Source organism: Lepidochelys kempii, chromosome 10, assembly GCF_965140265.1.
Source record: "Lepidochelys kempii isolate rLepKem1 chromosome 10, rLepKem1.hap2, whole genome shotgun sequence".
Classification (NCBI taxonomy): domain Eukaryota; kingdom Metazoa; phylum Chordata; order Testudines; family Cheloniidae; genus Lepidochelys; species Lepidochelys kempii.
Window position 1 is genome coordinate 59,219,227 of NC_133265.1, and position 21,602 is coordinate 59,240,828.

The 21,602-nt window shown below is 36.1% G+C and overlaps 1 protein-coding gene across 7 annotated transcripts in view; it reads right to left on the reverse strand.

The window, feature by feature from the left end:
* TCF12 (transcription factor 12) overlaps nucleotides 1-21,602 on the reverse strand; it is a 281,050-nt gene that overhangs the window by 9,473 nt on the left and 249,975 nt on the right. For 4 of the 7 annotated variants that reach the window (XM_073303768.1, XM_073303769.1, XM_073303765.1 and 1 more), the window contains 6 exons: nucleotides 19,859-19,937; nucleotides 14,145-14,218; nucleotides 13,110-13,181; nucleotides 12,111-12,317; nucleotides 2,581-2,695; nucleotides 463-634 (listed from right to left, as the gene is read on the reverse strand). In XM_073303768.1, the coding sequence (XP_073159869.1) occupies nucleotides 463-634; nucleotides 2,581-2,695; nucleotides 12,111-12,317; nucleotides 13,110-13,181; nucleotides 14,145-14,218; nucleotides 19,859-19,937 (719 nt within the window). The remainder of the gene's footprint in view (nucleotides 1-462; nucleotides 635-2,580; nucleotides 2,696-12,110; nucleotides 12,318-13,109; nucleotides 13,182-14,144; nucleotides 14,219-19,858; nucleotides 19,938-21,602) is intronic. The other 3 variants (XM_073303771.1, XM_073303766.1, XM_073303770.1) reach the window with 2 other exon arrangements.

Below are 21,602 nucleotides of genomic sequence, written 5' to 3' on the forward strand. Positions count from 1 at the left end.
TGGTTCTTTCCTATTAAACATTTATTTGTGCAGTTTTCAGAAACTTTCCCTTTTTTATCATCCATTGCAGATCCAGTGGAAGTTTTGTGGCTAAGGACTTCTTTATCACTCCACTCCAAACTGTGATAACTATATAGCTGCACACAGTGTAGAGAGGACTATGATTAACTTCAAAACTGTGTAAAAATAAGATTTCAAAATCTTCTGCTCACTCCTCAGTGCATTATTAAAATGCCAATGTGTAAAAATACCATGTTCTGCCTACTGATATATGCACATTAAGTCAACATTTTAAAACACAAGCTTGTTGATATAGGACAAAAAGGAAGCTTTGAGACTGAATCTAAAGTTACCAATGGTTTACAAGCTCTCGCTGCTATTGGTAAGGACACAATATGCAAAACAGCCTGCACTTTAAAAAGAAGCAGAGTAGAGTCCTTTGCTGGCATACCAAGATCATACCTCGTTCTTCCTCTCGATGAAACTTTGATATCCTTTTGGGAGGATTCATCATCTGATTTCATGTCATCAGATGAGGGAGGTTCGTGTATATTTTCATCCTTCTCCTTATGTTCTGACTTGATTTCTGCTGGACCTATGGCCACAGACTGGCTCTGCAAGCCACCTGACAATGCTGCAAACACACACAGCTCAGTATAAATAATACTCAGGAGAACAGCCCCCCTTCATGCTGGAAAATATAAGTGAATCGCAAGTGAGTTTCCACCTTGTTGTTTATTAAGATAGAGAAGGGGGGTGGGACAAGCTTTGGAGAGGCCTGAAGGTTAGGGTGCGAGGTTGCATGGTAAGGAAGGTGAGACAGGGATAGGCAGGGAGTGACCGTTGAAGAGGACTGGAGGTGAGTGGAGAAGAAGGAGGTGGGGTAGGAGGTCAGTGGAAGGAACTGAGCAGTGGCAGTGTGGATATGAGAAGGGTTATGGGGACATACTGTAGTTGACTTTTGTGTTGTGGAGCAAACAAAAGGAGGTAGCAATCAAAAGGAGTGGCTGTCAGAGGACTGCATATCTGGCAGTAACACTGTAACCTTTTGATCTACCCCACTAACAACGCACATGAGCTCTCTCATGGAAGAGAACCATTAACCTCAGATAAATACACTCTTTGGAATTTATTAGACGAAACTTATTCGATAATATAATTGGTAAAGTTAGACAGAAATATTTCATAAGTTTGTGATTATGTCTCTGAATTTGACCAAATTCACTACTGTTTGTTTTTAACTCTTAAGGTAAGATGTACCAAATTCAACTGCTACTATATCATTTTCTCTGAAGAACCCTTGATTTTGGAATTCACTCCCCATCCTCTTGCTCCAAAGTAACCTAAACTTGTTGACCTTCAGAGCGTGTTGCAAGATCATTTACTTCTCTGGCATTTGGGAGGGACTGAGATGTTTGCGGGTGGCCGATGAATTTTTACTTTCCTATATTCAGAGGAACGGCTGGTAGATTTATGTTCGGGGTTGATCTATTTTGACTATCATGCTTTAATCTTTGAGTTTTGTATATTTAAGCTATAGGCAAGTGCCTAGAGCTTTCACATATCAGCACTCTAATTATAAACGGAAACGATTTACAGTACTGAACAAATCATTTCTGTCCACTGCTATGCATGAAACCTAGGTTTAATGCTCTATACACAGAGTGCGAGGCTCTGGGAAGATTATTCAGTATTTAGTGAAAAACGTTTCCTGGGGAATACAATGACACAAGACATCTGATAGAGAATACTGGATTGCATTTCAGGAGTATTATTTGGCATAGAATGTAGAGGTTTGGTGAAAGCATGCATCAGCATTAAGGCAGCTTCCTGCAGAGGGAGAAATATACATCAGCTGTTAGTGATAGAGCTGATGGTGCAAAAACAGTGGAAAAGAATGTACGCAGTTATTGATCAAGACTCCTATATCAGAGCTAGTCACAGCACAGCTATTTGCAATCTAGCAAGCAGAGCTGACAGAATAAGGAGAGCAGGACTGGATCTATATGATGTGTTTAAGCTCAATATATACAGTTATATTTAGTGCAGTAAGCAACTCCTGCACATTAAGTATGAAATGCAAACCCCAAACAGCACAGGCATGCTGGTGCATGAATTGCCTTCTTTTGTATGGCCTACTTTCCAAGCTAAGAATTGAGGAAGCCTCCCCACAGCACTTCAGGGTTTTTGTCTTTATTGGTCATGTGTTGAAATGCAGGCTTGTTGTGTATTATAAAAATCACATTTGTCAGATTCCTCTGGCTGATTTACAAATGGCAACCAAGCGCTGCAAAGGGGTTCTAGCCAGTTCACTTCAGCTGGAAGAATCGTGGCTGTAATGTGAGGTCTCACATGGAACTTGGATCAGGGAGTGGCATGAAACAGGGTTATCCCTGAATTCCTATAAGAATCCAGAGCTTGGTGAAATGGGTAATCAATAGAAATTAAGTCATAAGTCACAAATTACGTGCATCATCCATTTTATCTATGTATTTATGCATATTTACCTAAATCTATAGCATTCTTGTCACTGGATTATTAAAAAGCCTAATTTACCACTGAATAGTACAGTACAGTTACCTCTGTAATTGTCTTGTGTTTTATTATTTAGTTCTGTGCTCTGAGCAGACACTGTACTGGGCAGGACTGAATGGTTGCTGTTGAGGCTGACACTTTCTTCCCGATGAGTTCCAGCCTAAAGCAAAGAGAAGCAAAACTGTTCCCATCACCAATTTAATCCAAGGAAATAATCCATAGTCTAAATTTGCACTCAACATTGATGTAAAATACGGGGTGTTTCTATAATAGAAAAACAACACCTGTAAGTATGTTGATAGAGTGTTAAAGCTTTTTTAAAAATCAAGAATTGTAGTCTAAAATAGTGTGAAATGAGACATTAATATGGACATACTAGAAAAGGCAGATTTTCTTTCAGGTGAAATATTTGTAAACTGTTGCCTAGTCTTTTACATAGTATACAAAGTGTTCCAAAATTCCACACTTCACATATCCAAGATTAGATCTACTGATGGATCAACTCATGTGAATAAAATTGTGCACATGCTTAAGTATTTGCAGGACTGGGGCCTTGAGTCAGCAAAGGAAAGCTATAGCTGAAAGAGACTATATATTGGACTAAACCACTGGATTACACCATACTGGATTAGATAACTGTTCCAGGCAGTGACCAAAACCCAACTATAATTGTACAACAGCCTAGCAAATTTTCCAGAGTCATACCATGGAACAGGGATTTTTTTTTTCTGAAGCATAAGATTTGATATCCATTGGCTTAGTTTGCGTAGCTGTGAACTTTAACAGTCATAAAATTGTGTTCTTTAAATAAAGTCCTACTGAATTAATGGCCTTGACCTCATGTGCCAGGGATCAAAAATCAGCTAAACCCTTGTTCTTGTTTTATGAAATAAGATTAAAGAAGAACACGATCTATTTTCACAATACCTTTATGTTATGTAAGTACTCAATAAGTACTCTCATTCTCCTTCTTTCCAGGCAAATATGGTAATATCTATCAGTCACATTACAGTATGTAATCACATGAAAGAACAGCAGTCTCTATCTTCATTGTCCCTCTCAGGACCTTTTCAATCTCTACTCTTTCTTAAAATGAGGTGACTAAAACTGAACCTACTTCTAACAGATGTGTGCCTAAAGATGAGGAGTCTTAAAAAAATTCATTCAAGTTTTGCATAAACTTGGACTAATGATACTTAACACCTATGTATATGAGCGAAGGATATACACATTTATTCACTTCCGATGAAGTGAGCTGTAGCTCATGAAAGCTTATGCTCAAATAAATTTGTTAGTCTCTAAGGCGCCACAAGTCCTCCTTTTCTTTTTGCGGATACAGACTAACACGGCTGCTACTCTGAAACCTGACATTTAGATTTTTGTTTTTAGCAGGCAAATTCATTAGAAAACTGCTACCCAGTAATGAAAACTCTTCATTGCTATCCATTTAAACACTTTTACCTTAAAAATTTACATTTTAAAAAAAATTATAAAGAGGAGATAATGAAAAATGCAACCTGAGTTTAAAATCATCTGGAAAACTTGCTTATTAAAGCTTCTAATTTCTTGACACACAAGCCTTGGGAAACATTTAGTTTTAAAACAAAAACCAAAATAATGCAATTAACAGTAAAAAAAACTAAGAGGAAAAGACCAAGGTTACGGTCATTATTTTATACTTACAAAAATTGGCTACAGATGAGGCTTTTTATTGCAACAGTAGCAAACATGTCAACTAGAAGATTAAGCCTTTAATTAAATAGGTTTATTGCCTGGAGTTACACATGAGAACCACTGTTTTTCAATAAATCCTTCAATCCTAGTAAACTGCTGAGCTTTGAATCCCTCTTGAGTAATTAATGCAGCTTTTACCTTTCATGTCTTAGTATGGGTTTTGCCCAGAGAGAGATAAATACCCTTATGCAAGTTTATCCTTTGTTTAATATACACTGTTTTCTATGAGCTAACACACAGGAACAAGAAAGGAATTAAAAAAAAAAAAAAAAAAAAAGCAAGCAAGCAAGCTAATACCAGGTCATTCTGGTCTGTTATTTGTATCTATTGTTTTGTATCCAATAATCCATCACACAAAGCAAGATAGCTCGGCACTATTTACAGTGTATTTGCTGAGAACATGCATTATCTTTTGTATGTACTAGTGTTTATTTATGAGAAAAGTTCTACTGGAGTTACAGTCATCTCAATCCTGCTCACTGCAGCCAGTGCAAATTCTGTGATTGATTTCAGTGGGAGCACTGGCAGCCCTGGGCTCTGAAAATTCAGCCTACAATACAAAACAATCCTCTTCACAAAAAGAGAACGTGAAACTCATTCTTTAAAAAAAAGTTTTTAATATAAGACTTAGCTATATTCTGCCCTGAAGGTTTTGTGCTTTTTTCATTCTGGTTATGCTTAATCCTAACACATGAGGGTGCTTTTATTCAAGCTACAGACATCAGATGTCTTCAGGGGCAAGTAAGCTCCAAAACCTATTTACAAAAAAATCTTCAAGCAATGTACAAACATAACATAACAGCTGACAGATTCTTGGCAACTTTAAAATCTAGCGATAATCTAAAAATGACAGAACAATAGATCAATTCTGACAAATTCAGAAAATAGATTGGAAATTAAAAAAGCTGAATCTAACACTAGGTTCCAGTACCTGGAAATGTATGCTCACAAAATTGAAGCAAACAACTGTGGCTAATGAGCTTTGCAGAAAAATTTTACTTCAAGTATTTCATATTATTAAATTGACCAGCACATCAAAAATGTGTTCATTCTGGTCTCAAGTATGTGATTTAAACTGAAGATATTAGACAAATTTTAAATCAAGATTGGATGTTCTCCTAAAGGATCTGCTCTAGGAATTATTTCGGGGAAGTTCTATGGCCTGTGTTATAAAGGAGGTCAGACAAGATGAGCACAATGATCCCTTCTGGCCTTGAATAATCAACTGAATTAAAGTTAACAGTGAGAGATGACAGTTGTACGTAGTTGATTAACACACAAGTTTTCAAGAACAGTACAGGTAGGTGAACTTTAATTAACTTTAATTTAATTTAAAGATAGAGCCCCAAGAAGAAATGCTTTAGATCCAATATAACAGCTTAATTTTTATAAATTGTACTCTGCTGCTGCTCGCTCGCTCTCTCTCTCTCTCTCTCTCTCTCACAGCTTTCATATTAACCAGAGAAATCACCCTCACACACCCAAACACTGGAATTCTAATTAAAGGACTGATTCTGGGAGGGTCTCAGCCAGAATCTCCTAAAAGGTGCCCAATGCCTTCAATTCCCACTGATTTCTATGCACGCAGTTCATCAAAAGGCTTGGGCCCCCTTAAGAAGATGTGAAAAGCTTGCAGCACCTTAACTTTCCTTTGTAACTGAATCCTAACTCAAATGATTTCACCTTTTCATCCCATCAGCACGTTTAATGCTTTCTTTGGGCTGTGTGTGTATGTTTTCCCTCTTTTTAGTAAACGAACATTGGGATATTTTTAGTAATAAACGCTTCAAATACAAAATGTTTGTTAAGACTCTGCAGTTCTCCCTAAGACTGTTTCAGTATGTTTTTTGCATTGCAGCTACAAACACCAGTTACAGAAATACACTTAAAATAATATCTTCATAAGAAAAACAAAAACATTTGCATAGCAGTGGAAGTATTTACACATGTATCACAAAACAAAACAACCCCCCCCCCACCATCCTGTTATATCACACTACAGCAGAATGGGACTTGTTTGAAGCACGCAATCTGGAATATTTCAGCATAATGAAGTTAGCAGTACTCTCTCTTTGTAACTTGATTCCTCTCACAAATGTTTCTCTTCTATTTCCTGGAAAATTTAACTTTCACAGTCACTGTTGTCCCTTTTAACCCTTGCTCACCATATCCCTTAAGCTTTTACTCTAATCTTTATACCACATTAGAATGGGACTGTCCACATGCACAACAGGTGTACAAATAGTTCTTTGTCTCAGTAGAGCGGCCTGCTCACTAAGGCCAGATAGGATGGCGTTTTAATTGTTTGGCTCATTAGCATACAGCTGACAGCCTGCTATTTGAGTGAGGAGGGTTGATCCTCATGCAATACTTGTCTAAATTTCAATAATTGTGAACCTTCTCTTCAGAATAAAAGTCAGACTCCAAAAAATGACATAATTTTGCCTTGTGGATTCTCCTTCTCCATTGCTGTACTTACACTATGGCACTCACGGAGGGATTTGTTTTCATTTAGTTTGATCAATGGGTTTAGTTCTCACAACAGAAAAACGTTAAGTCTAATGAGTTGCTCCACAGCAAGAAGAATAAAACAATGGCAGACAATGAAAAAACCTGCATGTGAGTAAAGGTGAACTAATTCTAGATCTCATTCAGTCTAGCTGTGTAAACAACAGTGCATGGACTATTGATTATGCCAAGTACGTAACTTTAATCCACATCTTGATTATTTGTGCATCCCGAGGCAATTCTCCTAATGTAGTTTATTGAAAGAGGTGCTCTATTATACGTAAGGTGGTGCCAGTGTGTCCATTATAATGGATTTGCAGGATTTAATTTTTTCAAGCAAAAAAGGATTGTTCTGAACTTTAACTTAGACGTTTTCATGTTTACTTCTAAGTAAACCTTAAAGATACTTCAATTTCCCTTTATATTCCATTTTTATATATTGAAATCAGTTGACCAAGACATGCTTTATGACTCTGTAACTGAAAAACAGTTTAAGAAAAATCTGGGAAGCAAATCAACCTAAAATGTAATACAAATATCTTAATATTTTTCAAAGTAGTTTAGGTATTTACCATGTGTGGTAGATACATTACTTTTTTTGTTATCTACAAAAGCACATATTTTCACTAAATTGCAAACCACAAAAGCTCCCAAAGACATGTTGAAATCTATTGGGTAAATGAGGGTTTTAAAAATGCTCTTTAAAAGTATTTACATGATATAGAGCAATTATTATGGGTTACTGAGTGAATAATATTTATTTTAAAATGTTTCTCAATACAGGCATACATGGATAATCCATTCATAACATGATTGTAAACACTGACTACTTAATCTAAAATTTCTTATAGTTAAATTTAAAAAAAATGCATTTGCAAACTGATTTGGATTAACCGGATATGATTTATGAATTTAAATAGTGGGCTGTAGTAATCCTAAAGGGCCATGGAGAAAAGAGGTTTTCTGCAAAGTATTTTTGATGATATAATTAATGAAAAAGTAGATGAAACATAAAAACTGTGTTAGACTATCCTAAGTGGGGAAGTTTTAGAATGATATGTAGGAAAATAAACCCATCTCCTGTTAAGTATAGTTTTGCTTCACATGCTTCACTCTAAATATTAAATTCAAACCATCAGGAGGCATAACTCACAAAAGCTGGGAAACTGAGAATTAGTCTTCACCTACATAGATAGGCCAGAGAGTTGAGCTGGACAACGTATCAGAGGGGTAGCCATTTTAGTCTGTATCCACAAAAAACAACGAGGAGTTCGGTGGCACCTTAAAGCATTTGGGCAAACGCTTCCGTGGGTAAAAAGCCCACTTCTTCAGATACATGGATTTTTTAGCCAAGAAAGCTTATGCCCGAATAAATCTGTTAGTCTTTAAGGTGCCACTAGACTCCTCGTTGTTTTTGAGCTGGACAACTGTACTTAAGGACAGTTAAACTCTGTTACGGTTAAAGCAGGTTCCAGCTCTGGTAGAAATCTGGACTAAATGGTTTTCGAACTACATGACCTGGTCAATTTGGCCACAACCAAGTTTAAAGTATGCTGAGTGCAGATGTTAAACTCAGCAGACACACCTGATGGAGCTCAGGAGTCAAAATTCTAAACTCAGCCCCAATTCCACAAGTTGTTCTATGTGAATATAGTCTCTATAGAGTTGCACTGACATCAATGGAGACCTGTGCACAGGCAGGGGTTGGACTGGACAGAGCAGCTTGGGGCCTTAAACTGCCCTTTGGTGAAGAGGTATTACAGCAGATATGGTATATCCTGCAAAGATCACCCACTCTTCGGAGATTCCTGTTGCATCTGGGAACTCATACCCAGTGAGGCAAAATTCAGTTATTACTATTATATTTATAGTTATTGACACTCTTGGCAGCCATCTTCTATCTGGACCAAAAGAACCCAAAAACCCCACCACCATTACTGACTTGATAAAAATATTAAAAAGTAACAACAGAGTGAGCTAAGGATTGATTTTCATCCTTAACTCAGTTTCCTGGCTTTTATCAATCCATGCTGTGCCCTTTCCATTATATTACAGACCAGTAAACAGAAAACACACTAACTAGCCATATAATATTTGATGACTTTTAGTTATTAAAACATTTCCTTGAATAAAGACCACAGTAAGTATAATGGACAGCCCTGCAAAATAGAAACTAAGGACATTCAGAGAGCAGGAAATGAAGCCAACTGGAGTTTTAAAATAAACCTGGCTCAAAAATTAAGCAAATGTTAAAATAAAACCATGTCTGGCTACACTAATTACATAAAAAGGAGTTAAATTACTCATTTCCTAGCTTCTTCTGCCAAGATCATCTTCTTCTAGGGAAATTTAATTTATTATTATTATTAAAGAGCTAAAACGTCTTGTATTCAGATTTTGCAGAAGATGAGGTTTCATTTACTGCTAAATCCAGATGAACATAATTCGTTGGGTAGAGAAATACATTCCAAATCATAAAAACCTTATCAATGTTGATTTCTTCCATTAACATATGCATTGTGTTGGCTGATAAAAGCTTATTATTTCCTTAATGTAAGTTTTATGGAAGGTTCCTCCAAAAACATAACAGAGATATGCCACTACGTGCATCCGACGAAGTGGGTATTCACCCACGAAAGCTTATGCTTCAACACGTCTGTTAGTCTATAAGGTGCCAAAGGACTCTTTGCCGCTTTTACAGATCCAGACGACCATGGCTACCCCTCTGATAAAAGAGAGATTTAGTTACTGAATAAGCAAACAAAGGCCCATCTCTTAAAACCCAGTACACACATCATATAAAACTCTCTTTCTCTATCATTAGAATTCTTCCTCCCGTTTGCTTGTGTTGATACCATTTAAAAATAAAAGAATGATAAAATAAATAAAGCTTTCCAAATGAACAGATTGTAGAATACTGCATCTATGGCCTTCCTATGTATATGTATGGACCATATACATTTTGGTCACTACTGTACCAAAAGAACAGCCAGTTGGTATACCGCTAAGCCTAGATGCCAACCTCTGCTATGCACTTTCTTGTTTTCCTGCCCAAAATTACATTTGCTGCTTTATTCTTTGGATTTTTTTTTGTTTGTTTTAGATGGATGGATAGCAACTCTCAATCAAAAATAAAAATCCAGTACAGTATTACAGAGCTAGTCTACAATCACCACACAACCACGTTTAAACAATTTAAGCCGATTTCCTGAGGAGCTGGTTTATAATATAGTTTGGCCAGCAATTTTCCATTGGTACATATTTTGCTAAAACTTTATAAAGCTAATCCTAGCCTAGTCTAGAACACAACTTTTTAAAAAAGCATCTCAATACACTTTGGCATCATCTACACTTGACTGACTATGCCCAGTTTAGTGGGAAATTCAATATGTTTCTAACCTATATATTGGGCCAAAGTTTGCTGTTGGTTACACTAGATTTATACTCATAACCAAAAGCAGCACATGAAATATTTTGCTCAAGCTCTTTTGTTCGAACCCTCTGTCTCTCTTTTAATCCTGCATTTTGTTTTCCAACTGGTTAATTTGTTACCCCTCCACCCTTTTGAAAGATACCTCCACAAGGGAGCAGGGAATTAGTTTCCTGCTCTACAACAGCCGTCATATCCTATATACTCTGATGCACTCTAAAATGCTTTATGATGGTGTATGGCATTTCAAAGAATGTGCTGATTGTTTGAGCATCTTTAAGGTGGGCAGATGTCGCCATGGCTCAACACAAATCACGGATCAGCCACAACTCATACACATACCAAAACAGGAGGATATACTAACCACGTAAACAAATTCAGAGTGAAGAGAAAGATCAGAAGGTTTCACACCCCAGACAGAAAAATCTCCTTTGCTAAAACAGTATTGTCACTGCAGTTTCAGAGAAACACATTATTTCAACTAAAAGGGCTACAGTTTTCCACCATAAATACACAACTTCAGTCTCTATGTACTGGAATACCATAAAATTCTCCCTTTTACAGCATTCCTTAAATGCATGGGCAACATAAAGAAGAGAGCATTCTAATTTCAAAGATTTTATACATAACCCGCTTCATTACTTAAAGCCTGTTGTGAAATGATGGGAATGCCTGAAGTTGCATATGCTGCTGAACCGCCCCCTACTCCCCTCCAAAAAAACCCAAAAAACCCAAAAACCAAACGTTTACAGGAAAGTACCTCTTTTGAGGTTTACTGCACTGGCTCTAAAATTAATATAAATGGAAATCTGACCTCTGAAGGAGAACACATGGAACTAATTCTGTTTTATAGAATACAAACCCTTAAGCAATTGGGGTACCTAATTATTTTGATGATAGGTGAAATTTTACCTTGATCACCCAGTACCCAGCTGTGAATCTGTTTTATAATAGAAAATTTCATAGCATGTAACTGGTCTTTAAAATTATGGTGTAAACATGCAAACACATGGCACACCAAAATAAGCATTTTAAAAATTTTTTTTGTTTAAGCTTGGGGTGGGGGGAGGGTGAAGGAAGCAAAACGTTATGAGCAGATTTAATTTGCTATGTAGTGTAATGCTTTCAACAAATATTTTTGATCTACAAAAGAGTTAATGCCATTTTTCTCAGAATGGTTCACATGTTAAAAAGAAACTAAAAAAGATAGACTGAATTATTTCACTCTTCTTAAGGATTAATCTAAAACTGGTTTCCTCTTGATTGTTCCTTACACTACAGCTGTGCTCAAAACCCGTTTTCATTTGGAAAAAAAAAGAAGTTAAATTTTGAGTCTGTACACACTATGGTTCCACATTCCAACAGCTTCCTTCCAGTCTTCTGCCAGCATCTGCTATTGAAGACTAGTTCCAATTTACAATAAACAGCTTTTCCAGACCAGAACGCTTGAAATTCTGTCCTTCTTGACTGCTTTTCCCACTCAATCTCCCTATTCACCATTTCAAGGAGAAAACTGTTCTGCCAATTATTACACATCTGGAAAAAATGCATGTATAAGCTCAAATGCTCTCAGCAGAAAGTCTCAGCTTTCTGCATATGGTCACAGCAGGATTTTATGGGCCACTGACCAGGCCAAAGCCTAAGTTTTTCTCCTCTTTCCCTCCATGCCCCACCACCCAAATCCCCTCTAATTGGAAACCAGTAGCAGGTGCAGCAGTCTGCCATTTCTTTTTCTACCATCAATGCACCTCTAGTATTCTTGATAAATTTCACAGAAAGTGTACATTGCACAAATTCCAGTCAAGCTGTAACTTTTTAGGCTCTACCATGATTTAAAGAGATTAGAAGGCAACCGTTACAGACAAAACACTTATTTATTAATGTGTTTTTAAAAAAATATTACCATTGAAGCTTGTCGATTGGTTGTGACAAGGCTAGATGCTCCATAATTTGAGTTTAGGCTTCCAATTGGCCCATTATGGGATGGCCCCAATAAACTATGTATGTCTCCATGGCCACCTGACAGGCTTGTTGAAGGCCCCACAGCATGGTTTCGTAGCACATGGATGGCATCATCAAGTCTGTCCAAGCGATCCTCCATTCGAGACTGCTGTTGAGAGTTAAGAGGAGCACTAAAGGTCATTTATTATATACATCTGCTTAATTCATTATATTGTAATGGTTTCTACTTTGGGAGATATGCAAGACAGCAAATGAAATGCAAAATGAAAAAGGAAGGCTTCAGAAGCACCTACTAGCACTATAAATAAACTGGAAAAAGACTAAGATATCTAGAGATGTGAAATGAAAGCCATCTCAGAAACAAAGAGGAGATTGCTTCTTAAAACAAAGCTTACTATAAGGTCAATAATGCTATTTAGTTTCTACTACACAGCCTGAACAGAAAAAAAACCCCAGAATGAGTACCAAAACTAAAAAGCCTTGTAGCACATGAGAAAAAATATAAAATCAGTATCACCATTTGGGCAAAAATTCCTAATGAGAATTCAGAAAGGTAGTGACCTTTTTGAGGGTATATGGTTACAGAAGCCAGATACAGGTTTAGCCCAAGGCTTTAAGTGATTGTGTTCCAAATCCAACTCTACACAAATTCCAAAATTTTGTTATAAACTTCAGAAATTAAATGTATGAACATATGTTGGAATATTTTCCCTAGTAAATGCACAAATTCTGTACACTGCCACAAAATAGTTCTCTATGTCTATCTTTATTGTTTCTCTAGAGAAATAAGCAAAGATGATTCTGGTCTTGCAGTGCTCTAGAAACTAAAATGGCAAAGTGTTGGAGGCAAAAGACTGGACACACACTGTGCTAATTTAAGATTTTAATAGAAATATGTAAGTAGAAACACAAAAAGGCACCATCTGAAGAGAAATAGTACCTCACAGACATCCTTTAAGAAGGACATTGCATCTTGCAAATGCTCGTGAAGTTGCTGCTCAACTCGATTTTTCTGGCAAAGTCAAGACAGAACAGGAAGCAAAGCACAGGTTAAGATTAATTCAAAAAAGAGGTGAGGAAACAGCTGATGTGCATGTCAGCATAAAATGTTAGTCAAGTTAATGCAACAGAGATCTTATTAAGGTATGAAAAGGCTAAATGCTCAACACTGCAGTTATAATGTTAGCATTCTAAGATGCACATATTGTTTACATATAATTGCAAAATGTGTGAAGAAAAGGAAATTGATTTCTTTTATATTTATTTCTGTTAGTCACAGAAAAAAGGAATTATATATTTTTGGAAACTAGAATTATTAACAACTAACCAAAGCCTTGCTCAATATTCTATCAGTTCTTTTTCCCCTTCCTGACACTGTACCAGCAAAGGAAAGACAGCAACTAAAACCCTTCAGAGATTTTTCAAACCTATTACATGCAAATTCCTCCCATCCCCCCAATACTGTAGTTTCTTTCCTGTGTTTTCTTCTGTATAGAAAGTCTGTCCTTTTCAGTACAATATAGTAATTAATGTTCCCCAATAACAATAAGTTAATAATACTTAAATGTAAAAATGTCCAATTGTAATACGTTAGTCATAGTATAATGAGAAAAAACCCATAGGATTACCACATAAGAAAAAAAAAGTAGATATAAATGCAAAGATATTAAATCTTTACTCTACAAAGTGAGCTTTAGATAAGAATTAGCTATGGGTTTGTGAAAAGGTACTGGAATCTCATAACAGTGTTTTAGCACCAGCTGTCCTTAGGATAGAAGCCTGATGCCCAAGGAACAGATGGTGAAAGACACACCCTACATGTCTTATATTGTTCAATTGAACCAGACCATTTGTTAGCAAAGAATTCATTTGTAATGATATCCTACTGTTTTCATTAATGATATGCAGGATTTATACAAAAATGAACCTTCAACTGTTAGCTAGAAAGTAATATGTAGCTTCAAACAATTCTTACCAAAGAGTGGAGAGAGTTTTCATAGTTTGGAGATGAGGGAGCTTGTCCTCCAGTCCTAGACCACTGACTGGCCCCTGCCAAAATTGTACAGGTTAACACACACATTTATGAACCAAACATACACATTTTAACATCGTGAAATTACAACATAATTTGTATGAAGACAGGGTAATTTAAGGGTTGGCAAAGGAGATCAAGTTTCTTCATTTTTCTTTGTAACTGACCATTTTCAGATAACTGGCACCTGCAATTTTAATGTTTCTTGTTGATGAAAAGATCCCAGGTACTGTTACTTATTATATACAAGTTATATTTTCTGATTTTCAAAAAAGCCAGTGGACTAATGCAGTTAATTATACCTGTGAAGCTCCTGTCTCTTCCAAGTATCATGATAAAAATGTTATTGAATTTTGTTTTATATTAGTGATGTGCAATTATGCCCTTGTGGCAGTTAAGAGTATATACTAGTTTATTTATAACTAAAAATCAGCTGGGTGTGGAACTGAAGATAAAAATTGTTTTGTATGTCATTTCTCCATGACATCTCTCATTAAGTTGCAAGCGTTACTTTGCTTTGTTTTATTCTAAATTAATTTTTTCCATCTACTCCAACTGAAATCTTTCTGTACACATTACGCATGTCACATTTAGGAAGCTAAAGATAAATATGATCTGGCTGTTATCTCAGATGTATTTAAGGTAAATTAGAACAAGTTTCATTTCAGCTGAAGAAAAACAATTCTTTATCTATGAAGCAAAGTAGCAATTTTATTCAAATTACCCATATATTTATTGCAAGTTTAAAATATAAACATTCTAATCTGCCATATAGAATATTCATAACCATGTACAATTTAGGAATAAATAGATATGAACTGCAATGACTGAAAAAGAACTTTCTAAACACAAAGCCTGACGTAGTACATGTATTTTTCTCATCAGCTAACAATGCATCTTTTATAAAGGCTACATGTATTTCTATGTCCATTAAAGACAGCTTCCTTTTAGCCATACAAATGTAATAATAAAGCAATTACATTAATAAATTATGGACATACAATCCAAAACAACTCATTAAAGGAAGAGCCTGGGGCTCGTTCCTTTAACAACAGCCATAGCTCTGTTCCTGGAAAACCGGGAAGAAGTTTAATAATGTTATAGTTCCTTTGTTCAGTGATCCACAAACAGTCACCCTTTAAAACAAGGGTTTCATTTAAGAAAAGGACTGCATACTGCACAACTGCAAAAACATCTCAGATATCTCCTTTCAAAATTTAAGTTAAAAAGAGGATCTCTGATTTCATACAAGCACCTTTCTGCCATGACTGTTCTAGGATTTTCTCTCAAAATAATTATCAGAGTACCAGAGTGTAACCACAAATTTTCACCTCGTACAGCTATTCTTGGTCTTGCATCTATAATCTCCTCAGCATTACCTGTCACATCCTACTTTTGAGGATAATACTTAGTTAAATCTTACAAAAATGTTGTCTAAATATCTTCCAGAATTTTTAGGCTCAGCTCGAGGATCATACCAACCCAATGCCAAAGAGCCATTTTAGGAGACAGCAACTTCTTATGGAAACCATTAATTGCAGCTTTAACAAGTGCCAGTTACTGATAGGAGGGAATGAGTACACCACTCCCTAAAGTAGTATTCTAAATATTAGTCAGAAAGGAATAAATAAAAGCAGAATGTAAACTGAAAACCTCAGGAAAGAAAGCAGCCTACTTATCTAATCAGAACATGAATCTTCTAAACCTGCACATATTCATCTAGCGTTCGATGTACTACTTCATTTTGGACAACAGAGGTGTTGTTCACTATAATTATGCCCAGAGCAAAACTATTTGGCTGGGACCCCTCACAAAAATATCTGAGTGCAACCTGCAGTTAATGCAACCTGCACACTTCTGGTAATAATGGGGGACTTTTCAATATTACTGGTGTATTTTGTTTCCATGGCCATGTAGGTTGCCAGATGGCACTAATTTCCTGCTTGCCTCTCCCCACTCCCTCTTACAGAAGTTTGTTCATGAAAAAGCATTCTGGCACCACTAGCCCTGCAATTAATAACTGCAGCTTTTGGTGCAGCACCCACATAACAGTAGGAAAAAACAAATAAGCCAAAGAAGTGAAGATTTCCAAGGATCATATATAACAACCTCAATGCTGTTGTTTTCACCTTCCCATCCCAGCCTTCCCCAACTCCTTACCTTTCAAACATATGTTGGAGCCAGCAATGGGCTTCCCCCCGCCCTCAGAGTTCACTGAGTGAATGCCTCCAATCCCATAGGAATGGATTCTCAAAATGCCAGGGCTCCAATCATGCAAATGTGTACATGTGTAACTTTACACACATGTTATAGGTCCATTGATGCCATGTTGAAAAGTCATGCATGTGAGCCAGTTTTTGCAGACTGGGATTCAATTCAGGCAAGGGAAGGTGAGACAGAGGAGTTACCACTGCTCATGATTTTACTGTTAGTTCACAATATTTGGTGTTTTTCTTAAAGCTCCAGCTCTTGGAGTCTTCTTGTTATGGCAACTCTTTTTGTAAAGACATGAGCATCTCTAGTCCTGTTGCTGTTGCAAAGAAAAGTTTGGGAATGTGAACCTAAAGACTCAAAAGTCAGAAGGCAAATAAAAAACACTAAAGTTATCATTTTAAAAAGATCTGTCAAGTTTTAAGGCAACCTCATTATTTCTGAAAGCTTGATCCCTGGTCCCTAATTAGCAATGAAAGAATGAATGAGTTATCAGTTACCCAAGCCTAGAATAACTAGACTAATAAATAAACAAGGCCTTTTAATTATATAAAAGGGAAGAGAGGTGAACTCTAAGAATACCATTAAATGTGTCAGCAGCCATTTTAGATTTGGCAAAAAATATCACTATTCACCCTATTTCACTGAAACTATTTTTTGATTGGGGTTTCTTTCCACCAACGATTATAACAAATATCAAGTTTTTTAATACACTATTCAGAAAACGCTATTTTTTATTTTAGGATACTTCATGTGTTTACTTTTTAATACTTTTATCAAGTCAGTAATGGTAGTGGGGTTTTTGGGGTTTTTTGATCCAGATAAAAGATGGCTGCCAAAAGTGTCAATAACGATAAATATAATAATAATAACAACTCTGAATTTTGCCTCACTGGGTATGAGTGGCATAGCTAGGAATAGGACCCAGCATTCCTAACTCACAAGTGAGGGTAATTAACCATTGGAACAACTTATCAAGGGTTGTGATTGATTCTCTATCACAGGCAAATTTAAAATCAAGATTGGAGGTGTTTCTAAAAGAGATGCTGGTCTCTCCCCTGAAGAGGATCCCAGTGCTATTTGGTGGAACCTACTAGTGGGTTACCAATTAGAACCTAGAAATAAGGCTGGAATCAGGTTGGGAATACTGGGGGGCTCGCCAATCACTGCAGAATCTAGGAGACAAGGGCAGTGGTGCTGGGGCAGAGTCAGAAGTGCAGGGACTCAAGTCTCCATTCCCCAAAACTGAAAGTTAGTTCCATTAATGAAAGTCATTCAAGAAAGTCTACAGTGCTCACAAAGATTAAGTGGTGTGGAATCCTTAATCAGGAACCCCAATTTGGATCTTTTTCACAGTAACTACTTTAAAATGTTTTACTTACTCTCCTCTATCCACAAAGCACCCCCCTTTCAAGTTTTGCCTCGTTGTTAAAAGATAAAAAAATATATACTGCATAAACTTATAGGCTCTGACCTGCCATGTCAGCAGAACAAGGATACACAAGACATTTTTCTTCAACTGTAACCACTGAATCAAAGAAATGCATTAATCCCTTCATTACGCAGTTTAACATGCATTTTTCAGTTATTACAGAAAAAACACCTAAAGCAGCTGTTCAGGTATGCCATGTCAGCCAGGAGACGTTCATTCATCAACTGAACGCATGGAAAACTAGCACAGCATCCACTAAATATGGCCAAAAGACTGGATGAGGTGAGTTTCTTTATTTGACACTTTTTTTAAATGCAAAGACATTTACTGATTTACTTCTCTAAATTACAAGACACTTGGAGTCAAGGACAGTCGACAACTTCCACTATCAACAAATTTAAAAAAAGAAAAAGCCCTTGTTGAAAACTGGTCAGCAGGGAAAGGAAAATCAATGAGGAGTTTGTGTGAATACATCCGATAACAGCGAGTGGGAAAATAGGCTGATGTAAAAAATGTCAATAATTTAGCAAAATTGTACTACAGGAATGAACAGGGTTAAAGTTACATCATCCTGCCCCTAATTCCAGTTCTTTGTTAAACAACAAATTTAAGTCAATGGGGCTTTCACAATCCTCTCTATGTACAGAACAGCTGTTCAACTTTTACTAGACAGCTGAGGCCACAGTGTCTGTGAAAGCTGCAATACTCACTAATAGCTCTAAGCAGCTGCTCATCGTTCATCTCCACACTGGAATGCTTCTTACCAAATTCACACAACTAACACAAAGTGTGGGGGTCAGAAATGGCTGCAATACAGAGTATGTATTTTGAAAACAGCAAGTATGTTCCTCACATTATGAAAACGTTCATGAGAAATATGAATGAAAACCTGCCCCACCCAAAAACTGAATGACTTTACAGGCTACTGTATTTTCACCACAGGGAACGCACAGCTTGTTTTTGAAAGCTATCCCCTATTATCTTGTATGCTGTTCTGAAAAAAAGATCACCGAGTGCTGTTTCTCTCAAATGGTAGAGAAAAACATTTAACAGAGTACAGACTTTTTAACATGTCAAGTTTTACTATTCTGTATTTACAAATAAGATTACTATTATGTGAGAACTTCAAATTCCTAGCAAATGAGAATTTTTTTAAATAATTGGCCAAAGACAGCATAAAATAATTATGCAAAAATGATATTGGACTTATTATAACTTTAATAGCAATAAGTATTTGTATTACAAACAAGGAAAGAAATACATCAAGGTATTCCCCTCAAATCTGTTAAATCTAGGCTTGGGAGGATTAGATTTTTAGTAGTCAACATTTGTAAATATCAAGTTCATTATCCTCATGCACCCAGAGATGATATTCAAAATTTGCAAACAGGCAAAGAAAGAAAAATGTTGCTTGAGAACCTATAAGAATTTGATCTAAGGATATTTATTTTGTATATTTTGACATGATGTTGACAATTCATGTTTTAACAGCTATAAAGTTTTAACTTTTTGAATTTCAATGTCTACTATAATTAAATCATTATTGTCTGAATCCCTACTCTAACTCCCCCTGTAATTTCCCATAACCATGAAAATTTAAATGGATAAAATAAAAAAATGCTTCAACCCCAGAATTTCATGTAAGTTTAAAAATTTAAACAGATAAGCATATTTTAAAATGCTAAATAATAAACATGATATATCCATCAAAATTGTAAAAAACTAAAAATCAAATTCTGCCAAGACTAGTTAAATCAGACAAATTAGACAAACAAAAGGGTTTGGAGTGAGGTTTTTTTGGCTAAAATTTAAACAAGCAAATACATTAATGAAAACCATTTTTAATCAAGGTACAATACAAGTACATTCTACAAACGATAGATTGAAAGTTTACTGTAACAGCCATATTGCCATTAGATATGCATGGAAAGTACCACAGATTTCATTGTGAAGTCAAACTAACGAGGAAGTTTTCAAAAGAGCAAATAAAATACTGACAAGTTGTAGATCCTACCTGTGAGAGGTGATGGTGATCCAACTGGTGTTGATGGATTTGATGGAAAACTACTGCTGGTATGGTCAGGAGAATAAATCTAACAACAAAAGGATGCACATATCTATCAATATATGTGACAGCTAATAAAAAAAATAAAAATCTGTTGATTTGGACTCATTTTTATACTTTCAGTTGCCACCACTAATGTTAATTTGATGAAAAGATTGGCTCATTAATCGTAGCTCTGTTTTATTACTTAGAAGGTTTTAAAAATGGCCACAGAGTCCATAGATCTTTCATTTTCAAGTACTTGTCAAAACAAGCAGTGCCGAATATGCTTTTTACAAACTACAAGAACTTTAGGATTAAATTCAAGAAGAATTGTGGAAGTCAAGTTAACAAGTCTACAGATAATTAATGAGAATAACGTATAAAAACAACTTCAGGAAAATTTGGAGAAATAACTGTGACTCTCCTTTACATGGACAAAAGACCCTATAAAACTTGACAAATTATGGTTAATTTTTAAAAAAAATAATCCTTAATAAGAGAGAATACTGTGAAAAAGACTGATCTCTAATTACTGGTATCACCTGACCAAAAAAAAAAATAGTCATCTGAAATTGTGCTGTTATTACTAACTATTATTTTGCACATAAAGATTCTCCTTGGTTGATTTCTAGACAAATAGCTTCCAAAATATATACATAATACACATTTTTGAACTTTTAAAGCTATTACTAACTTGGCAACAATATCTTTCTATGCTTTATATAATAATACAGTTGAGTGACTTTGGATAAAACAGCAAATTAAATCTTTAAGTTTCCAATTAAAATCTAAAATTGTAAGCGCCTTGAAAATCTGTTCTGGAGAAGGAACTGGATAGGTATAGGTACTGGTCATGGGATATGGAACATTTTTCTTCTAGGTCATAAGTTCAAATCTCTCTCACTCTAGGGCTAGAAGAGACAAAAACATTTGAACCTTCAGATGGCTGTTTGGCAGTCTGAAACTCCATTCACCCACTAGTTCTGACTTTGCACAAACACAATCTGACATTTCAGTGGTAAAATGATGATAAGCCGGAAGCTGGTGGATTAGTATAATATTTCATGAGTGTCAAAGGCAGGACTTTATGGGCTGCATATACTTTCTTGGTCCTTCATACTTATATAAGTTAATAAACAAAAAATACCAAAACCACACTCCAAAAAACCCCACACACCACATTTTGCACATGAGATAGAAAATATATGTAAAAAACCAGAATTATTCCACAGACCAATGACTTAAATGAAAGAACTTCAAATCAGTATAAAATTACGATTAAGACTTGATTACACTGTGTTGCTAAATTTGCTATGTAAACTTGAAATGTTCCAAAGAAAAGGGTGGTATACACAATAAATTCTATGTCTGAACAAAACATGTCATGCCAAAAGAAAATTTGATCTTATCGCACATTAAGTGGTCGGGGCTGTTGTCTGGTTTGTTGGAAAAGGTGTGCGTTCCTTTAAGGGCTAGAGAGCCAGAGAGGGACTTGCTGCAACAGCGTCAGACCAGGTCAGCATGTGGACGCTGACCATCCCTGACACAAGTGACTAGAAGAGGAGGAACTATTTAGGTCCTTGCTGGTGCTTGAAAAGCCCTTTTTTACCTGGACCAGGTGGAGCAGAATCCATCCTCTCACCCATGGGAGTAGTTAAATACCAGGGTTTGTCATGATCTGCTGTGTGAATTATGTTAGTCACTCCTCTCT